The 21877-nt window shown below is 40.2% G+C and overlaps 1 protein-coding gene across 5 annotated transcripts in view; it reads right to left on the bottom strand.

Moving 5' to 3' along the window:
* SIDT1 (SID1 transmembrane family member 1) overlaps positions 1-21877 on the bottom strand; it is an 89917-nt gene that overhangs the window by 25707 nt on the left and 42333 nt on the right. For 3 of the 5 annotated variants that reach the window (XR_013445260.1, XM_078066160.1, XM_078066164.1), the window contains exons 7-11: positions 20989-21076; positions 19725-19796; positions 19211-19304; positions 10813-10944; positions 9465-9508 (exon numbers count right to left, since the gene is read on the bottom strand). Coding sequence is in view for 4 of the 5 variants with exons in the window: in XM_078066160.1 (XP_077922286.1) it covers positions 9465-9508; positions 10813-10944; positions 19211-19304; positions 19725-19796; positions 20989-21076 (430 nt within the window). In the remaining variant the exon portion in view is untranslated. The remainder of the gene's footprint in view (positions 1-9464; positions 9509-10812; positions 10945-19210; positions 19305-19724; positions 19797-20988; positions 21077-21877) is intronic. The other 2 variants (XM_036107175.2, XM_036107177.2) reach the window with 1 other exon arrangement.

Genomic DNA, 21877 nt, shown 5'->3' with positions numbered 1-21877 from the left:
CTGGATCTGTTGCCAAATGCCTCTTGGCAGGGAGAGAAAAACTGAATAAGATAATGTTCCTCAAACATTTTCATTGAGGTACTCCTTGTAGCAGCACAGGGAGCGAACTCATTCCTGAGTCTGGTGGTGTCATCTGGAGCCAGGCCAGCACAAGTATCAGAGAAAAATATCTCCGGACCATCTCCTTGGTTATCAGACAAGATGCTCTTCACTGAGTTTATCCACCCCTGAGGATTAGGCAGAGCTGAACAAGGAGAGGAGAAACCACAAACAAGCAGCTTATCTAGGCCATTTCTCTGACTGACTTAATGCTGCAATGCTTCCAGGAGCCACACTCCGTCTGTGGAGATGCAGGAGAATATTTCTTCACTGCCTCCTGAGCTTTGTCAAGGATCTGGGATATTGTCAGGCTGGCGGGAATTTCAATATTGGATCTTTCTTCTGAGGTGAGGTTGCTTGTATCACATTACAGGCAAAAAAAAGTCTGTGACTTAACTGGTCAGTCTCACATACTGTTGCAGGGAAATATATTTTCAGGGAAGACACATAACTGAGGATATTCTATAATAGCCTCACTGTAAATATATTTCCATTTCTTCACAGAAAATACACTTCGCTATAGCTTACATTCGTGCTCCAGTACGTAACACGTGTAACGGAACCAAGAGCCTCCAACAGTTCATCATTTGTCACAGCCAACTCTCTTCATCCAGCTCTTAAACTTCCTCCCACTGGTGAGTAGTAAAAACATTAAAAACAAGCCAATCTGTAGGCTTTATCATGGTTTTTACTCTTGGTGTGTCCATTCCTTTTCTTCATGAAGAAAAAGAATTAAATCCTGAGTTCAAAATATTCAGCCAGATGATGAAAGATGGCCTTAGAGACGCAATTTCCGTCCTCCTTTGGGTAGCGTAGCCAGAGTGGGCTCAGCTGGACGGCAAGGCCTTTGGCTAACACGGTGTTCCTGGTGGGCAAGGCTGTTCCCAGGCCCTCAGAATGCAGACTCCCTGGCACTGTCCCCAGGCCTGGGGATTCCTTGATCTAGTTCTTATCACTTCAAGAACACAGATGTTCCTTGGCCATTCTTGGGCTCACCCATAAATATGTAACATGGTGTCAAGACCCTCTGAGCTTTTCATCCAACTTCAAGGCAAAGAAGCAGGCTATTCTCAGACTCTTAAGTAGGAGATATTAAATTTTTTTTGTGCGCAATAGCAGTGTCATGTGGAGATGTTGTGTACAGTTTGGCTCTTTGACCTAGGACAGATTTGGCCATAGTCACAGCACAGAGCTTTGGTTGCTGCTTCTGCTCCTGCGACTACTGACTATAACGAATCCCACGTGCTATTCCTGCCACCGCTAGTGCTGCCGCCGTAACTCGTGCTCCCATTGTTGTTACTACGACGATGACTACTCCTACTACTCCTACTAGTACTACTACGACTACTAGTACAACTCCTACTACTACCGGCTAGTGTTTACTGAAAACTTACTGTATGTCAGACACCTTTTAAGTTCTTTACAAGAATTTACTCTTCTAATTTTTCAACAGCCCTATGAGGTGGGTACTACGATCACCATTTTAAAATAACAAAAGGGAGGCACTTGAGAAATCAAGTGATTTGCCCAGAGTCCCTCAGATCGTGGGTGGAGAGTGGTTCATTGTATTGGTTTCAGTTATAACTTTTCTTCTTCTTTTTGGGGGGGAGAGAGAGAGTGTGAGTGTGAGCAGGGGGAGGGTCAGAGGGAGAGGGGAAGGGAGAGTCTTAAGCAGGCTCCACGCCCAGCATGGAGCCCAACTTGGGGCTCGATCTCATGACCCTGAGATCATGACGTGAGCCAAAACCAAGAGTCATGTGCTTAACTGACTGAGCCACCCAGGCGCCCAAAACGTATCTTCTTTTTTTAAAAGGATTTTATTTATTTATTTGAGGGAGGGAGAGAGAGCGAGAGAGAGCATGAACACGGGGCGCGGGGGGCAGAGGCAGAGGGAGAAGCAGACTCCCCGCTGAGCAGGGAGCCCGATGCGGGGCTCAATCCCAGGACCCTGGGATCATGACCTGAGCTGAAGGGCAGACGCTTAACTGACTGAGCCACCCAGGTGCCCCCAAAACTTATCTTCTTAACTGAAAAATAATACAGGGATTTTCCTTCAAAATATGAATGTCTGGCAGCAAGGGTGTTACTTTCATGGAGTGCCCAAGAATATCTTTCAATAGAGACAAGGAGGTTGAGACTTCTTTGCATCTCCACTATAGGAAGCTGATACTTTAAAGAAGTATCTAAGCACAACATTTGTTTTTAGGTTGTCTACTACTGTTTGTCGATGATTCTCTATTGGGTCATGCTAATATCTTCGTTCTGTCTAGTTCACTGCGGGGAGTCTCACAGAAACCATGGTGATGGGCTCATCCCAGGTGATGTAGCCTTTTACATTTCCCTCAGTGTCTTTCACATTTTTCTCTTTTCATGCTTAAGCTCCCTCTTTTTAAAAAATTTCTACTCAAGTATAACTAACACACAGTGTTATACTAGTTCCAGGTGTACAACATGATTCAACAATTCTGTACATTACTCAGTGCTCATCGTAAGTGTACTCTTACTCCCCATCACCTATTTCACCCATCACCCCACCTACCTCCCCTCGGGCAACCACCAGTTTATTTTCTGTATTTAAAAGCCTTTTTTTTTTTTTCATCTCTTTTTCTTTGTTCGTCTGCTTTGTTCCTTAAATTTCACATATGAGTGAAATCATATGGTATTTGTCTTTCTCTGACTGACTTATTTCACTTAGCAGTGTACCCTCTAGATCCATCCATGTTGTTGCAAATGGCAAGATTTCATTCTTTTTTATGGCTGAGTAGTATTTTTTTTAAAGACTTATTTATCTATTTGAGAGAGAGAGAGTGTAAAGGGGGAGGGACAGAGGGAAAGAGAAAGAGAGAATCCTGAGGCACAGGATGTGGGGCTCCATCTCACCACCCTGAGATCATGACCTGAGCCGAAACCAGAGTCAGCCGCTTAAAGGACTGAGCCACCCAGGCACCCCTAAGTAATATTCTATCACACACACACACACACACACCCCACATCTTCTTTATTCATTCATCTACCTATAGACACTTGGGCTGCTTCCATAATTTGGTTATTATAAATAATGCTGCAAGAAACATAGGGGTACATATATCTTTTTGAATTAGTGTTTTCATTTTTGGGGGATAAATACCCAGTAGAAATTACTGGATTATATGGTAATTCTATTTTTCAATTTTTTGAGGAATCTCCATACTGTTTTCCACAACAGCTGTACTAGTTTGCATTCCCACCAACAGTGCATGAGGGTTCCTTTTTCTCCATATCCTTGTTGGACACTTGTTATATCTTGCTTTTTTGATGTTAGCCATTCTGACAGGTATGACAGGTATCTTATTGTGGTTTTGATTTGCATTTCCCTGATGATGATTGATGTTGAGCATCTTTTCAGGTGTCTGTTGGCCATCCAGATGTCTTCTTTGGAAAAATGTCTGTTCATGTCTTGTACGTATTTTTAAATTGGATTATTTGTGTGTGTTTTTTTGGTGTTGAGTTATATAGGTTCTTTATATACTTCAGATAAAATTCCTTATTGGATAAATCATTTGCAAATATCTTCTTCCATTCAGTAAGTTGTCTTTTTGTTCTGTTGATGGTTTCATTTGATGTGCAGAAACTTTTTATTTTGGTGTAGCCCCATTAGTTTATTTTTGCTTTTGTTTCCCTTGATCGAAGAGACATATCTAATGTTGCTAAGGCTGATGTCAAAGAGATTACAGCTTATGTTTTCTTCTAGAAGTTTTATGGTTTTAGGTCTCACATTTAGGTCTTTAATCTATTTCGAGTTTATTTTTGTGTATGGTGTAAGAAGACAGTGGTTCAGTTTCATTCTTTTGCATGAATGTCCAGTTTTTCCAGCACCATTTGTTGAAGAGACTGTCTTTTTCCTTCCCATTGTATATTCTTGCCTCTTTTGCTGTAGATTAATTGACCATAAAAGTGTGGGCTTATTTCTGGGTCCTCTATCCTGTCCCATTGATCTATGTGTCTATTTTTGTGCTAGTACCATACTCTTTTGATCACTACAGTTTTGTAGTATATCTTGAAATCTGCAATTGTGATACCTCCAGTTTTGTTCATCTTTTTCAAGACTGCTTTGGCTATTTGGGGTCTCTTGTGGTTCCATACAAATTTTAGGATTATTTATTTTAGTTCTGTGAAAAATGCTGTATTTTGATAGGGATCAAATCTGTAGATTTAAGCTCCCTCTTTTTAACCATTAACCTATGTCCTTTTATAAAGTTGTAATTAAAAAAATATTAGATGTGTAAATAGTAAGTGCAGAATGACACTAAAATCATAAAACCCAGAATTTTTGGCATTTTGGTGTTACTGAGAAGCCCTCTGCTATGAGAAGTAGAAGTGTGCATAGGAAAATGCTTGAGTTTGGTTATGGTAGGAGGTTGAAATGGTTTGTGGGAAGCAATGTTTTTGTGGGTGTAAACAAAGGAGAAAAAAACACAAAAGCTAAAATCAAAGCAAGCGAGCAAACAAAAACAATCACTGTTTTGTTAGGTGAAACTTCATTAAAAAGCAAAAGCCAGCTGGGTGGGTCTGTTCAGACTTGGATGTGTTACTGACTTCGATACTCAGCTCTGGCTCATCTGCAACACCAGTGGTTCTATGATGGACAAGAACATCAGGATTTTCATGGGCAATACAAAACACAAAGATGTTTGAACTTTGTGGACTTCTATAGGCACAGTTTAAATATGAGATTGGCCAACACGGGATAACGGTATTCTATTAATTTTTCTAACGTCTAAGGCCTTCACTGACTGCAAAAAACCAAAGCGTCATCTCCCGAACTTCAAATATACTTGATGCTCCCAGAAGGGGAGTTATATTTATATTTAACTCTATGGTATTTAGAAATAATTAAACACAAAATATCAGTTTATAGGACAGACCAAGATGTTCTGGGTGGGAAGAAGTAAACATATAAAGTTGTGAATGAGCTCATCTTAATGAAGAAACTTGTCCTGGCATCTTTTTTTCGGAGCATGAACCCTTTGCCATCTGTTTACTAACATTGAATAAGATATGCTTGCATGCTGGCTTTTTATGTTAAGTGCTCAGTGTGAGGAGGAAAACTTCATTTTGAGCATGTTTGGATCTTTCAGGGACTTCATATTTATAATCGTCCTGCCTTCTTCTGTCTCTGGACTCAGGAGGTTGGAAGCTGAAGAGGGAGTCAGAAATGATGCGAACTCACTGCCCAGAAATTTCAGTTTTATGCCAATAGGCTACCTATCCCCAAAGTTTCAAAAGTTGAGGAGAGAGTTCCAGTCCAAGACAGCAACGTGGGAAGACACTGAACTCACCTCCTCCACCGACACACCAAATCTACACCTATTTATAGAGCAATTCCTCCTGAAGAACTGAGGGCTGACTGAGCAGCTTCTGCACAACTAAAGATAGAAGAGCAAGAAAAATAAAGACGTGCTAATGAAGGGCCCTGTAGGAACTGCTGTGGAAGGGATAGTTCTGAGGGACCGTGAGCAGCTTTGTCTGCCTTGGGGCACAGACAAAAGCCATGGTTTAAAAGGGCAACTAGAATAGAAAAGATCCAGCCTTAGAACTCCACCAATGGTGGGAGAGCTACTGGAACTCTCTCTGCTGGGAAGAGCAGGCAAGGGCCTTGGTTCACCGTCCCCCTCCACCTGGATAGTGTACAGGGGAGCAGGTCCCTGGTCCTCCAGGCATCAGAGCTGGCCTGCCTCCTCAGTGCATGTTAGTTTTAGAGCTTCTCTCTTCAGAAAGATAAATAAACTTTAAATATAAACAGGGACACCTGGGTGGCTCAGTTGGTTAAGCATCTGCCTTTGGCTCAGGTCATGGTCCCAGGGTCTTGGGATCGAGTCCCGCATTGGGCTCTCTGCTCCGTGGGGAGTCTGCTTCTCCCTCTCTCTCTGCCACTCCCCCTGCTTGTGCTTTCTCTCTCTGACAAGTAAATAAGTAAAATCTTAAAAATATATATATACTTATATATATGTATAAACAATATATGTGAAGCTTTTCTATTCTATTAAAATTTGCCACTAATGTTAAGCTTATCTATTAAAGACAATGTTTGTGAGGGAAAAAAAAAAGACAGGCATCCCAAGTCCCCAATGACAAGCTGGGTAAAATCTCTGTTTTGGCATTCCTTTTAACCTATCAATACTCCATGACCACACTTCCAGATTTCAGCATGGAGAGGAAGAAATCCAAGTCATGCTCACCTGGTCACTTTCTCATTACCCCCACCCCCCTGCTATCTTCCTCCCACCATCCTACTGGGCTGAGTGAAGTGGGCTTCTTCTCTTTTGCAAGAGTTTTCCTTGCCTCATCTTCTTGTTGTGGTAGCATTTGACCTCTCCCTTTCAGATGTCTAGGTCCACATTGATTTGAGCGGGACACCATGCCAAGTCTAATGGGATCCTCCTTCCCTTTCAGACACTGCTTCTAGCATTTTCTGTGGCTACCAGCCCCCAGGGCATGCCCTGTAGCTCTGAGATCCACTGATCTTCCTGTAGCCGCCATAGTTACAGGGATCCTGGCCCTTGGGAGAGAAAGGCATTTCTGTATCCTTGCTCCTTGGCAAAGGTTCCTCCCCTGAAATGTCTCACCTTAGCTTTCAGCTAAATAGTGTCCCTCACTTGCTTCTGTCTCTTGGTCCAGGCTGGTTTCTCAATGCTCCCTTTGATGTGCTTAAAAGAGTTGCTAACTGGTTCTTTCCTAGGGGAGAGTGTGTCTTCTCTGTTCTTGTCTTCAGCATCTAGGTCTTGTCTCACTTGTTGTCATATACCATCTTTCTGATACAGCCTGTCTGCATAACAAAGGCTCCTGATTCTCCCTATTTCAAAGCCTTTGTGGTGAAAAATCCTATTCCCTACTTCCTAACTAAGCTGGGATTTCGTTCAGGTATCCTCACCTGGCAGTCCGTGTGTTTAAGTCAGATAATCTCAGTTGGGGGGTAGAGGTGGGGGGGCATTTTGCCCCCAGGAGGACATTTGGCAATGTCTGGAGACATTTTTAGTTGTCACGAGGATGGAGTGTACTAGTGGTTTCTAGTAGGTAGAGGTGAAGAATGCAGTTAAACATCCTACAGTGCACAGGACAGTCCCTAACAACAAAGAATTATCTGGCCTGTAATGTCAATAATGTGGAGTTTGAGAAACACAGGTCTTAGGGGAAGATGATCTCATCCTAGTTCTGTAAGTAGGCTTGATTGATCTGTAGGTAAATCTACTCCTTTGCAGTGACTGATTTAACAATAAGTAAATGACCCGCTCTACACCAGTGAAACATGAGAAGTTACTGGGTGCTTCTGAAAAAGTCCTTCCTTTTGGACATTGGTCAGGTGAGGGTGTCAAGCTAATTCACCTCACCACCAGCACTGGAAGTAAAGCAGAGTCGAGGGAATGGCGGGGAAAAGGACCAGGGCCACCAGACTCAGTTAACCCTAAAGCCCACCCTTCTGCTCAACTTGCAAGGAGAGGAGCCCCTTTACTGTTTAAGCATGTTTTGAGATCTATTTTGTTGTTATTTGCAACCATGTGAATCCTAACTGATGCATCTTTACTCTTTCTTCCTCCCTCCCCACCTTCTTCCCTCCCTTCTCCCCCTCCCTCTGTCTTTCTTTCTCCCTCACTTCCTCTTTCTCTCTTCCTTCCTTCCTTTCCTCTTTCTTTCTCTCTTTCTTTTTTCTTTCTTTCTCTCTCTCTCTCTTTCTCTTTCTTTCTTTCTTCTCATTCATTCATTTCTGCTTGCCACCTGAAGGGTGCCCATAGCTCTTAATTTTCAGAGCCTTCTTGATCTTGGACAATGATCTGGCTAAAGTCTCAGCTCTGTCCACCTACACTTCACTGTTCAGGAAACTCTTCTGAACACAGAAATCCCTTGAATTATCATTACAATAATAAAATGTCTTCACTCATACAATAAAAATAACAGACCATCCTTTCACAGAGCACCAATGGGATCCAACTAATCAGGCTTTCTAAGTTCAACTGAGACCTAAAATAAGAGCAAAACTTGGAGAGCACTAGAAGAAAAAGGATGAGATCCAGAGAGAAGACAAATTCATTTACACATTTTATGAATACAAGGGAAAGTAGGACTTCGGATTTTAAAGACCCTAGAGCAGGTGTCCTTTCACAGTCTTTCATACTGCTAGTTGAATGTTATCAAAACCAATTGCCCGGGTGGCTGGAAAAATAAACATGCTGGCATTGAGGAAGACAAAAAATCAAAGGATGGCAGGAGAAGCAGCCCTCCAGCAGAGTGAGAAATGTTCCTGCTGGGTGGGCAGGGGATCAGTTTGTGTCTTTCTAATATTCTGTGGGCTCATTTAAGTACAGAAAACACAGAACTAAACATCTGCTGCATGTGACTTAAAAATCAAGTGTCATTTCACCATTCCTTTTCCAAATAAGCACTATATGCCAAAGAACTTATGAACACTATCTCACACTGATTTAGACTTTTCAAAAATGAGGACATTTACAAAAGGTATAAGCTTCAGTTATAAGATAAATAACTCCTGGGGATACAAGGTGCCACCTGGTGACTATAGTTAGTGCTACTGTACTGTATATTTGAAAGTTCCTAAGAGAGTAGATCTTAAAAGTTCTCATCACAAGAAAAAAAAATTATAACTGTGTGTGGTGATGAGTGTTAACTAGACTTATCATGGTGATCGTTTTGCAATATATACAAATATCAAATCATTTGGTTGTACACCTGAAACTTATACAGTGTTACTTGTCAATTATTTCTCAGTTAAAAAAATGAGGACATTTAAATTTTTTCAAGTTTTGATAAAAAGATCAGCTAATCGAATTCCTTTGTTCAAATTATCAAACTGGAGGAAAGGGCATATTACTATATTTGAATAATCAGTTACTCTGGATTTCCCGAAGTATTATACTCTTTATTACACTAATTAGTCTCAAATATTTCAGGTTTTTAGCTACTTGAACAAAAAAACCTCTATCTCAATTTGGGAAAAGTGAACTTTGTATTAGAGTTGACACAATAAATTCTTATTGTTCACAAGTCAGTTTGGGGATAACAATTTACATCCTAGAAAAGATTAAACTTTAAAAAAAGGATGAATGGCTGATAAATGGGCTATGGGTAACTGCAAGGGATACTCCGAGCAAAGGTTCTTAGTATGAGCTCCATATCTCAGTAATTACCAACTATGAAAACTGGTTCTCACTAGCTCTGCTTTCTCTAGAAAGACTGCTGATTAGATTACTCTGTGGGATAGGTACCAAGGGAGGGTTTGGAAATTATGAAAGGCAGAGAGACAAAAGAAGTACAAATGGGATGTTGACAAATACTCGATATCATTTGAATTTGAAACCAGGGGTTTTTCTTACCATCACTGGAACCAAAGCTTCCATCGATGGATTTTCTTTTAAACCTATAAACAAGCACACACACATGATTCTAAGACAGTGAAAACCTCAGCATTTTACATTTATTCCCCATAGACTTTGTTGCAGATTGTCTGCTAGGATCTCTTAAAAATGAGCCTTTGCATGTGGAGAAACTGGACCTCTGATACGTTGCTGGCGGGACTGTAGAATGGTGTAGCCACTTTGGAAAACTTCGGCAGTTCCTCAGAAAGTTAAACATAGGCTTACTGTATGGCCCAATTCCACTCCCAGGCATGTATCTACATACATAAATTCATTAATCTATTTTCAGATTATTTTATTTTCAGATAATTCACACATCATAAAATTCACCCTTTAATGTGCATATTTCAATGAATTTTAGTATGTCCACAAAACTGTGCAACAATCACTATTATCTAATTCCAGAACATTTTCATCACCCCCCAAATTAAAAACCTATTAGCAGTCACTCCCTAATACCCACTTCTGTACATTTCTGACAACCACAAATCTACTTTCTGTCTCTATAAATTTGCCTATTCTGGAAATTTCATATAACTCATACTATCTGTGGTCTTTTTTGACTGGCTTCATTCATTAAGCATAATGCTTTCAAGGTTCATCTATGTGGTAGCATGAATCAATACATCAGTCTTTTATGATTGAATAATATTCCTTTGTATGGATACACCATGTTTAATTTATTTGTTTACATTCGATGGACATTTGGTTGTTTCCATGTTTTGGCTATCATGAATAACACTGCTATGAACATTTGTGTACAAGTTTTTGTGTGGATACATGTATTAAATTCTCTTGGGTATACCTACGTACGGAAGTGTTGGGTATGAGGTAACACTATGTATTTTTTTTTCAAACTTTTCCACAGTAGCATTGTATCAGGAACTATTTTATTTTCCTACTAGCATTGTATAAGGTTTCAATTTCTGCACGTCTTTACCAACTCTTGTTGTTTTCCATTAAAAATTACAGTCAACCTAGTGGATAAGAAATGATATCTAATTGTTTTCTTGATTTGCATTTCCCTGATGGCTAATGATGTTGAACATGTTTTCATATGCTTACTGGCCACTTGTATATCTTCTTTGGATAAATAGCTATTCAAACCTTTTGCCCATTTTGTTTACTTTTCTTTGTATCATTGGCTTATAAGAATTCTTTATATAGTGTGGATACTAGACTCTTAACGGATATATGAGTTGCAAACATTTTCTCCAGTTTTGTGTGTTGTATTTTCACTTCCTTGATAGGCCCTTTAAAAGTACAAAAGTTTTGGGGTGCCTGGGTGGCACAGTTGGTTAAGCACCTGACTCTTGGTTTCAGTTCAGGTCGTGATCTCAGGATTGAGAGATGAAGCCCCGTGTTGGGTTCTGTGCTCAGTGGGGAGTCTGCTTGAGATTCTCTCTCCTTCTGCCCTTCTCTCTCCTGTTCTCTCTCTCTAAAATAAAATAAATAAATCTTTTAAAAAAAAAAAAGCACAGGGGCCTCTGGGTGGCTCAGTCGTTAAGCGTCTGCCTTCAGCTCAGGTCATGATCCCAGGATCCTGGGATCAAGCCCCGCATCAGGCTCCCTGCTTCTCCCTCTGCTGCTCCTCCTGCTTGTGCTCTCTCTCTCAAATAAATAAATAAAATCTTTAAAAACATTTTTTAAAAAGCACGAAAGTTTTAATTTTGATGAAGTATAATTTATCTATTTTTTTTTTCTTTTGTTACCTGTGCTTCTGGTGTCCCATCTAAGAAACTATTGCCTAATCCAAGGTCACAAAAGATTTACACCTCTGTTTTCTTCTGAAGTTTTATTGATTTAGCTCTTATATTTGGAACTTTGTTCTGAGGTAATTTTTTTAAAAAGATTTTATTTTTTAAGTAATCTCTATACCCAATGTGGGCCTTGAACTCATGACCCAGAGATCAAGAGTCGCGTGCTCTTCTGATTGAGCCAGCCAGGCACCCCTTGTTCAAACTTTGTTCTTTTTCAGGTTGATACCCAGTTGTCTCAACAACATTTGTTGAAAAGGATATTCTTTTTCCATTGAATTGTCTTGGTACCCTTGTCAAAAATAGGATCATAAATGTAAGGGTTTATTTCTGAACTCTCAATTCTGTTCTGTCGATTTATATGTCTTTCCACATGTCAGTGCCAGAGTTTTGATTATATAGCTTTGTAGTAAGTTTTGATAGGAAGTGTAAGACCTCCAGTTTTGTTCTTTTTTTTTTTTTTTTTTTTATGACTATTTTACCTATTCTGGGTCCCTTGCATTTCCCTAGGAATTTTAGGATCAGTTTGTCAGTTTCTGTAAGAAGGTCAGCTGAGACTTTGATAGGGATTGTTTTGGATCTACTGTAGATCAATTTGGGGAGTATAACCATGTGTTTTAGTTTCTGTTGCTGCTATAACAAATTATCACAAACTTAGTGGCTTAGAATAATACAAATTTATTATCTTATAGTTCTGAATGTCAGAATTCCAAACTGTGTCTTATGTGACTAAAATCAAGGTAGCAGACAGGGCTGTATTCCTTCTAGGGGCTCCTGGTTATCCTGGTATCCTGGGGGATTACCCTTTTCCTTGCTTTGTCTAGCTCCTAAAGGCTGCCTCCACTCCTTACTCGTGGCCCCTTCCTCTACCTTCAAAGTGCACTGCTCCAATCTCTGCTTCCATCATCACACCTCCTCCTTCTGCCCTTGACCCACTGCTTCCCTCTTACAAGGACCCTTGTGATTAGATTATACCCACATGGATAATCCAGAACAATCTCCATAATTTTATCACATCCGTAAAATCTCTTTTTGCCATGTAAAGTAACATGTTCACAGGTTCTGGATATTAGGATGTGGTCATCTTTTGGGGGCCATTATTTTACTACACCATCTTAATAATATTCAGTCTTCCAAACCATGAACGTGGGATATCATTCCATTTATTTAGGTCCTCTTTAATTTCTTTCAAGGATGTTTTGTCATTTTCAGTGTACAAATCTTATATTTAATTTGTTAAATTTATTCTTAAGTATTTTATTTTTTTAAAAATATATTTTTTTTATTTTAGAGAGAGAGAGCGAGCAGGGTGGAGAGGGGAGAGGGAGAGAGAGAATCCTCAAGCAGACTCCCTGCTGAGCGAGGACCCACCCCCCTCCATGTGGGGCTGGATCCCAGGACCCTGAGATCATGATCTCAGCCAAAACCAAGAATCAGACACTCAACTGACTGAGTCACCCAGGCGCCCCAAGTATTTTATTATTTTTGATACTATTGAAAATGGAAATGTTTTCTTAATTTTATGCTTGGATTGTTCATTGCTAATGTACAGAAATACAATTGGTTTTTGTATATCAATCTCATATCCTATAATCTGGATGAACTCAGTTTCTTTTTGGAGGTGATGAAAATTAAATAGTGGTGATGGTTGTTGCAACAGTGAATATACTAAAAACCATTGAACTGTATACTTTAAAAGGGTGAATTTTATGATCTGTGAATTATGTCTCAGTGAAGCTATTACTAAAAAAGCCAGGTATATCATTTAGAAATGTCTGTCAAACATTGAAATGTGAATTACTGTCCTATGTCAAATGAGCCTCTCTTTTGGATGTGAGGTTGGAGTCAGGGAGGAGGAAAGTTAGGGGCTAGACATGCTTGTGCTTTGGTATATGCTCTTAACTTTCAGACGGCTACTCTAGAAGTTGTACACTCCTGATCCTGGTATGTTTGGTGGAAGAACTTCTCTTCATAGCTCTTTTTTTCCTAGACACAGCAAACTCATCCCTGCCTCAGGGCCTTTGCTATTGTTCTCTGTCTGGGCCACTGTCTCCCCACATCCTCACATGGCTGGCTCCTTCTTGCTATTAAAGTCTTGCTTCTGAGAGATCTTCCTTGCTGAACAAATCAAATCTAAAGTAGCTTCCCCAATCCAACCATTCTCTATCACACTACAGTGTTTGTTTTTTTTTTTTCTGTCACTAGCTGAAATTATTTGCTTTATTAATTGCTTGCTTGCTTATGTGTTTCTCCTCTGTACAATATAAACTCTATTAGAGCAGGGATCTAGACTGTCTTGTTCGCCACTGCATCCCTAAACTCTGGGACAGAGCCTGGCACATAGGAAATGATAACTAAATATTTGTTGAATGAACAAAGCATATTATTAAGGAGAGCAGTTACAATTTGGCCCACCTGTTCTAGCTGGCAAATGAGGCTTTGGCAAAGTCTCTTTTTAAAAAAAAAAAAAAAAGTTTAAAATTTTAATTCCAGTATAGTTAACACAGTGTTATATTAATTTCAGGTGTACAATATAATGATTCAACAATTCTATACCTTACCCAGTGCTCATGATGGTGAGTGCGCTCTTTAATCCCCTTCACCTGTTTCACCAATTCCCCCCCACCCACCTTCCTTCTGGTAACCCTGTTTGTTCTCTATAGTTAAGAGTCTGTTTCTTGGTTTGTCTGTCTTTCTTTCTCCCCCCTCCCTTTGCTCATTTGTTTTGTTTCTTAGATTCCACACTTGAGTGAAGTCATATGGTCTTTGTCTTTCTCTGACTGACTTATTTCATTTAGCATAATACTCTTTAATTAATGCTATTGCACTTTTTGGGTAAATACCCAGTAGTGCAATTACTGGATCATAGGGTAGTTCTATTTTTAACTTTTTGAGAAATCTCCATACTGTTTTTCACAGTGGCTGCACCAAGTTGCATTCCCGCCAACAGTGCATGAGGGTTCTTTTTCTCCACATCCTCGCCAATGCTTGTTGAAGTCCCTTTTTAAAACAATCCTAGTGATATTAACTGGCAAGCAATTACATGGACTCATAAAAGATGATGTGTTTGTACTAACAGGCTTTAACCTACATTTGCTGTAGGTTTTGGAGCTGACAAAATTCTTCAGTAGAGGAGTTAAATGATTTAGAAAACTAGGCTGAGGCAGGCAGTATCCCATGAGCAAAGGAGAAAATAGTAAATGAGAACTATGCCAGATTGATTACAAAATGGCTACATGTCCTCTTGTATTCAGCTCCTTAAATTGAAAGTTGGAGTCTGTATCTTCACCTCTTGAATCTAGGCTGGCCTCATGACTTGTTTTGACTAATAGAAAGGAGAAGTGATATCATGCCACTGCTGAACCTACGTCTTAAGGAGGCCTTGCACTCTTCTGCCATCTTTCTTGGAGATACAATAAGCCAGGGCCAGCCTGCGGGAATTTGAGAGACCAAGTGCTGCTGAGGCTGGTCTAGAAGAGCCAGCTCCTAGCTGACCTGCCGGGTGATTGTACTCTATGACCACACCCAACTGAGATCTCTGAGCCCAGTCTGGATTAGCAGCAGCATCTGGCTGACCCAGAGATTTGTAAGTAAACTTAAATATTTATTGCTGTATGCTATTGGAGTTTTTATGGTTGATTTTTATGTAGCATTATCGTGGCCATAGATAGCCAATACAAGAATCAAGGGAAGGATGAATACTCTCAGGATTGTGCAGTTTGAACTCAATGTCTGGCAGGGTGGTTGGGAGAAATGAATAAGAGAACATATATCCAGACGTGGACGGAATTGGAGAGTGTTATGCTGAGCGAAATAAGTCAATCAGAGAAAGACATGTATCATATGACCTCACTGATACGAGGAATTCTTAATCTCAGGAAACAAACTGAGGGTTACTGGAGTGGTGGGGGGTGGGAGGGATGGGGTGGCTGGGTGATAGACATTGGTGAGGGCATGTGCTATGGTGAGCGCTGTGAATTGTGCAAGACTGTTGAATCACAGATCTGTACCTCTGAAACAAATAATACATTATATGTTAAAAAAGAAAAAGAAGAAGATAGCAGGAGGGGAAGAATGAAGGGGGGAAAATCGGAGGGGGAGATGAACCATGAGAGACGATGGACTCTGAAAAACAAACTGAGGGTTCTAGAGGGGAGGGGGGTGGGAAGATGGATTAGCCATCTTCCCAAGATGGGTATTAAAGAGGGCACGTTCTGCATGGAGCACTGGGTGTTATACGCAAACAATGAATCATGGAACACTACATCAAAAACTAATGATGTATTGTATGGTGACTAACATAACATAATAATAAAAAAAAGAAAAAAAAAGAGAACATATATCCAGGGTTTGGCCCAGGGTGTGCACATTTATTGTAGTGGCTCCTTAAATACTTGTTGAACGGATTGTGGCTGGGAATGGGAGGGGAATGGGGTTTAGGTTCAAGTCAGTACAGCTAATACTTTGGATTCTTAGCTCCCTGAGGGCAGGAGCCATGTCTCTTATTCATGTTTCATTCTGATTTCCTAGCATGTACTGCAAACCCCAGATGTATTAATAATAAAGTACAGGGAGCTCATCAAGCAAATGGCATTATGCTCCAGGACTGGCTTCATTTGGTTTTGTAGAAAACTGTTATTTCTGCTGAGTTCAATGAGGGAAGAGTTCTGTTAGCGTTTTCCCTTAGTCTATCCTCTTATTAAGAATGCCAAATAGTTCTTATGTCTCCAGATTTCTATTTTCATTTTCTCTATATTCGGAAAGAATTTATGCTAGTGCAATTGACTGTAGCAAAATAAGCTGGCAGCCAGAGGTTTCAACAGAGCCTTCTACCTCAACTTGCAAAAGCTGTGCTTGCTTCTGTAGGCTGAATGACAACTTTAGGGAGATTGATAGCCAGGTCTTAATTTTTTGTCTGTTGGTATGTTGATTATGAATGCTGTTAACTAAAGAGGTAAAATCCTATCTTCTAAAATTTAAATCATCAGGCATAGAGATGGTTTTCCTAAGAGAGGCAGAAGAGATGAACTTCTTTTTCCATGACCTTGGAGCTCATCTGAGTCAAAATTGAGAGCTTTTTGGGTCCTTTCCCAATCGCATCCATGCCGGGGTGCCAGACTTTTGGTTTGGCCTCCCTGATCAGGGCTGCCCTCCCTCACATGCCCTGACCACTCCAGACCCGTCTTGACTAGCCTGCCAGGCTCTAGAGCCAGGCTGCCTGGAAATCCAGACAAATCCCAGGTCCCTCATTTATTGGCTATGAATTTTTGGTCGAACTGCTTCATATCTCTATGCCTCAATTTCCTTAACCATCAGGTGGTGATAATACTAGTACTTATTGTAGGGCATTAGATGAGATAATCTGCTCAGAGGGCTCAGCATGGTGCCTATTAAATGTCAGCCATTATGATCTAGTAAATTAAGTAGGCTGATAATCGGTTAATGTATATACTTTCCAGATATATTTGCCTATACACTAGGGTTTTTGTTTTTAACTTTTATTAGAAAATAACTTCAAATTTACAGAGAAGTTGTAAAAATAAGAATAAAATATAAAACACCCAAATACCCTTTATTTAGATTCACTTATTGTTAGCATGATACCCCATTTGCTTTATCATTCTGCATGTGTATAATATATGTGTGTATATATATATATATATACACACATTAAAATATATATATATAATTTTTTGAACCATTTGAAAGTAAGTTGCTTATGTAATGAACTGTTATTCCTAAGTATTTCCATTTTTTTAAAGTAAGCTCTATGCCCAACATGGGGCTCAAACTCACGACCCCGAGATCAAGAGTCTCATGCTCTACTGACTGAGCCAGCCAGGCACCCTCAATACTTCCAAAGAATAAAGATATTCTGATATTCTCTTCCTTAACCACAGTATCGTTGTCAAATTCAGCAAATTTAACATCAATATGATACTCTTACCTAATCTGTCTGTATTACAATTTTGTTAATTGATCCAATAATGTCCTTTATAGCATATTCTTCTTCTAGCAAAAGATCCAGTCTGAGACCAGGTGTTGCCTTTAGTTGCCCATATCTCTTTCGTCTCCTTCAATCTAGACCATTTCCACGGCCTTCCTTTGTCTCTGAAGACACGTTCTAATAGAATGTTTGTCATTTTGAGTTAGTTCAGTTTGTCCTCAGGATTACATACAAAATATGCCTTTCTGGCTGGAATATTGCATACGTGGTGCTGTCTCCTCAGAGTGTCCCATGTGGAGGCACACAACATCCATCTTCCCCTCGCTCACATTAATTTTGATCACCCAGCCAATCCTGGTCTGAGTTTCCATTGGAGAGTTACTATGTTTCCCTTACAACTAGGAAGCAAATCATGGGGATACACTTTATGGCAGTGCAGTGCCTTGATTCTCATCAGATTTCCCTCGTAGTTTAGTATCCACTGATGATTCTTAATCTATGCAAAATGATGATTTTCCAATGCCAGCACCCTTCCATATTTTCCAGCAGCTTTTGGCCTTCTGATGTAGGCAAGAGTCCTCCCTTACGTTGTCAGCATTTGCTAATGGCTCCCTTCCCTAATGCGTACTACGTGGTTGGTGCCTTTGGATTTGTATCTGGAGGTATTTAGGTCCTCCCTCCCTCCCTCTCTCCCTCTCTCCCTTCATCAATTTGGATTCACAAATTTCTATTTTTCTCAGTGGTTTATAAATTTATTATTCTTAATTATTTTGATGCTCCAATTGTGCCAGATATGGCCAGTGGTAGTCCCAGGGTTTTAAAATTCAGTTTCTCAACGGGAACGCTCTGTGAGGGTCACAGAAGAGAGTTATTTTTTGAATCCGAGCTAGGCCTGTACCGCTGAGACAGCTGTATTACTGTGGTAGCCGTGAAGTTTTCCACCAATGCCGTGAGCTTGCCCGGTAGTCTGAAAACTGTGTGCTGAAAGCTCTGTGCTTTGTTTTCTTTGTGTGTTCAAGACAGGAATGAACATTTGTTTATTGTAGGCCTTCTGCCATTTTTTGTAGTTGCCTCACAGAGACCCCAACAAGGTACAGAATTCTCAGTGTTTGGGCCTGCTCAGAGATGCAAGGAGAAACCGGGGCCCTTTTTATTATGGGCTCCAAACTCATGGGAAGGGAAATTGTCTTGGTCAAATTACAGTACCATCATCTCCTTTTTTTCCTCTCAAGGGACATTTTACTAGAAAGTCGATGCTATAGTAGTAAGAAAGCAGCTGCTAATAAGCTGCTAATATAGTACCAAAGCACATCACTCCTGCTGTGTGGTATACCTTGAGATTTATTTCAGGCATTAATTTACTTGTTGATGGAATATTTAAAGCTATTAATGGAATATTTAATATGTTTCTCCATATTGGGAAGAACTCATCATTTCCTACATTCCATAGGATTTACAGGATTTCCTGGTCCAAAAAATACCCACGCTGTCTTTCTGTTGAGGTTTTATTAACTATGAAAAGAACTAACACTCTACCAGCACTTACTCTGTGCAGGACATTGATGTGAATACTGCAGTTACACAATTCTAGGAGGGAAATTGTTATTATTTTTTAAAGATTTTATTTATTTATTTGACAGAGAGAGAGAGAGAGAGTACAAGCAGGGGGAGCGGCAGGCAGAGGGAGAGGGAGAAGCAGGCTCCTTGCTGAGCAGGAGGCCCGATGCGGGGCTCGATCCCAGGACCCTGGGATCATGACCTGAGCCGAAGGCAGACGCTTAACCGACTGAGCCACCCAGGCACCCCTAGGAGGGAAATTATGCTCTCATTATGGTGAGTAGGAAACTGAAGCACAGAAAGATTAAGTAATTAGCCCAAGGTCACACAGTTGGTGGTTGAGGTAGAGTTGAATCTGGTCAATATGGCTCTAAAGCCTAATGCTCTAATTCCTATGCAGAGAAGGCAAAGGGGATTAACATTTCTTGATACTCTTGACTTACCTGATACAATGAACAAGCACAATAAGCAGGAATCCGAAGTAGAAGAAGAAGAAGATGAAGAGACTGATAAGGATGGGATTCACATCAATAGATCCTGAGGGAAGAGAAACAACTTTGGTCAGGGTGTCCTCAGGAGAAAAGAGGACCATGTTTGGGACAGGACAGCTTCAAGGGCCCATCTCCATCATACCCATTCTGAAGTCCTAATATATTTCCATTCAAAGCAGCAAAACTGCAGGAGGTCACCCAGACATTATTCACAAATGGCCACCTTTCACACTCATGAGTTCCCAGTGGAAGGTAGGAAGGGACTTCCTGTATACAACTTCACAATTGAGTTCCCTCTCTTTCTGGAAGAGATTTAACAAAATGCTTTGATTCTCTCTTCTATCTCTAAGGTAAATACCAGTTTTCTTATGATGTTTCTCTGGAAGGATGGCATTAGCATTGATGCATATGATTGACTTCCTCACATAGAAATTTTTCTCCTTTGAATCCTAGAGGCAATACCGACCTTTAGTGGAAGGAACAATGGTCACTTTAAGATTCTTTGTTCGATGTAGATTCCAGGTTTGGTTCTCCTTTTCTGGTAAAAAAGAACAAGGCACAATAGATCAGATATTTGGTTCTTGGCCTCTCATCTGAACAGTTGTTCAAAAACTGTCCACAATTAGCTCTGGTTGTTGAATTTTCTTGTAGCAAGAACTAGAGGAAAATCTAACCCCCAAAGCTACAAACCATCTAATACCCCTTTGGGCTAAGCTTTCAATTTAGCCTTTGCTTGGGTGCATTTTGATAGTTTTGAAGCAGTGAGACTGCAGCCCCCCTTCTGGAGTGAAGAAGGCTCGGCTCATCCTCTGCTATCCATGTGGCTCAATATGCCACAGACATCTGAAGAAAACAGCTACTAAAATAAAAGCTGTCTCATCTTTTGGTTTGCACTATTCCAGCCAGTGAAAATTTGTTTTTTGTTATATAGTCATAAAAGGACTTGTAGTTTACCAAAGGACAATGGACACCAGCACAACTCTAAACTATATAATTAAGAGATTAAAGAATACATAAGCAGAGATTTCACCCAAATGGCAAGAGAACGATGTCTACTCAGTAGTAAACACCCTCTGAGTTAATCACATGTGGCTCATCAGCTGCGGGGGGAGGGGTCTGTGTTTTCAATCAACAGCCTGTTCCATTCCCACAGTAGTTCCTAAGTAGTTACCCATAACAATTTTTACTATGCCTGAGAGCTCACACAATCCCTGTCATGGGGATAAATTGTCCACTTTGCTTTCTTACCATCTTGCCAGGTATAAAATTTTGGCAACTGAAATTGAGAACTCTGAATTTTCCTTGTACGTCCTTGTGGAAATGATGACTACAGATAAATACAGTGGCTCATTACTGTTGGCCACCAAACCGATCTTAGAAAGTGGACCTTGATATGCTGCATAAAATCACTATTACATAATAGCAAATATTTGTTGAGTAAAAGGCCAACTGAGTGAGTAAACCTCACGTGGTCTGAGGGAGCAGAAGACTTTGAAAAGATGTAGGGCACTAAGTGACATTCTGTAGAATCAACAGTAGCTTTAGGTTGATCATTTTCTTCCTTATAGATATTTTTTCAAATCTCTCTCAGACTGCCTTGCAAGTGACTGCTGATGACCCTCAGTGAGAACTAGAGATGGTAGTAAGAGGCCACTGTGAGCTTTTGCCTTCCCTCCCATTCCATTTCATTAGGTTTTTCTAAGTAGCAAGCATTCCTCACTATCTCTTACCCTGGATAAAGAAAGATCCTCCACAGGCATAATCTTCAGGCTTTATCACAAATACCACGAAGAACTGCTCGCTTGGAAAATCCTTCTTCTGCATAAGACATAACAACTTGTGATAGCAAGAAAGGATAGCAAAAGGGGAGAAAGTCCGTGGTGGTGGGGGTGTGAACAGAGAGGAAAGAGAAGAAAAGTGAAGTTCCCCCTGCCCCTTAATTTCTTAGAAAGAACCTTCAGATACCCATGATTTACATCAGATTTTATCCACAATAAAATAATTGTTACATACAAAAAATTCAAGTAGATACACTATTCTAATTTCAATCTATCTTGTGTCCACTTAGGTGCTTAGAACTATAATAGGTCCCATGTAAAAAGTATGTTAACAGCCTATGTTTAATAATTAATACTTGTATATTATGTTTTTAAAATTAGCATACTTTAGAGTGTTTTAGGTTCACTATATTAAGTTTTTATTATTTAAAATCTAATGATAGGGGTGCCTGGGTGGTTCAGTTGGTTAAGCGTCTGCTTTCAGCTCAGGTCATGATCTCAGGGTCCTGGGATCGAGCCTGAGTCTGGCTCCCTGCTCAGCGGTGGGCGGGGGAGGGGGGAGGATTCTGCTTCTCCCTCTCCCTCTGCCCTTCCCTGCTCCCTCCCCCCCTCCGTGTGTACTCTCTCTCTCTCTCAAATAAATAAATAAAATCTTTAAAAAATAAAAAATAAAAATAATCTAATGATAAATGACTTTCCTAAAAGTCACACAGCCACAATTAAATAATTTAGGTTAGGGATGCAAAGATTTAAGTGAGACGACCTGAGTTATAGTCCTGGCTTTAACTTTCTCTAAGTGTCCCAGTCTCCTTATTCATGAGTGAACAAGAACAGATATTTG

Source organism: Halichoerus grypus, chromosome 1, assembly GCF_964656455.1.
Source record: "Halichoerus grypus chromosome 1, mHalGry1.hap1.1, whole genome shotgun sequence".
NCBI classification, from domain to species: domain Eukaryota; kingdom Metazoa; phylum Chordata; class Mammalia; order Carnivora; family Phocidae; genus Halichoerus; species Halichoerus grypus.
This window is presented reverse-complemented; position numbering and strand designations above follow the sequence as displayed.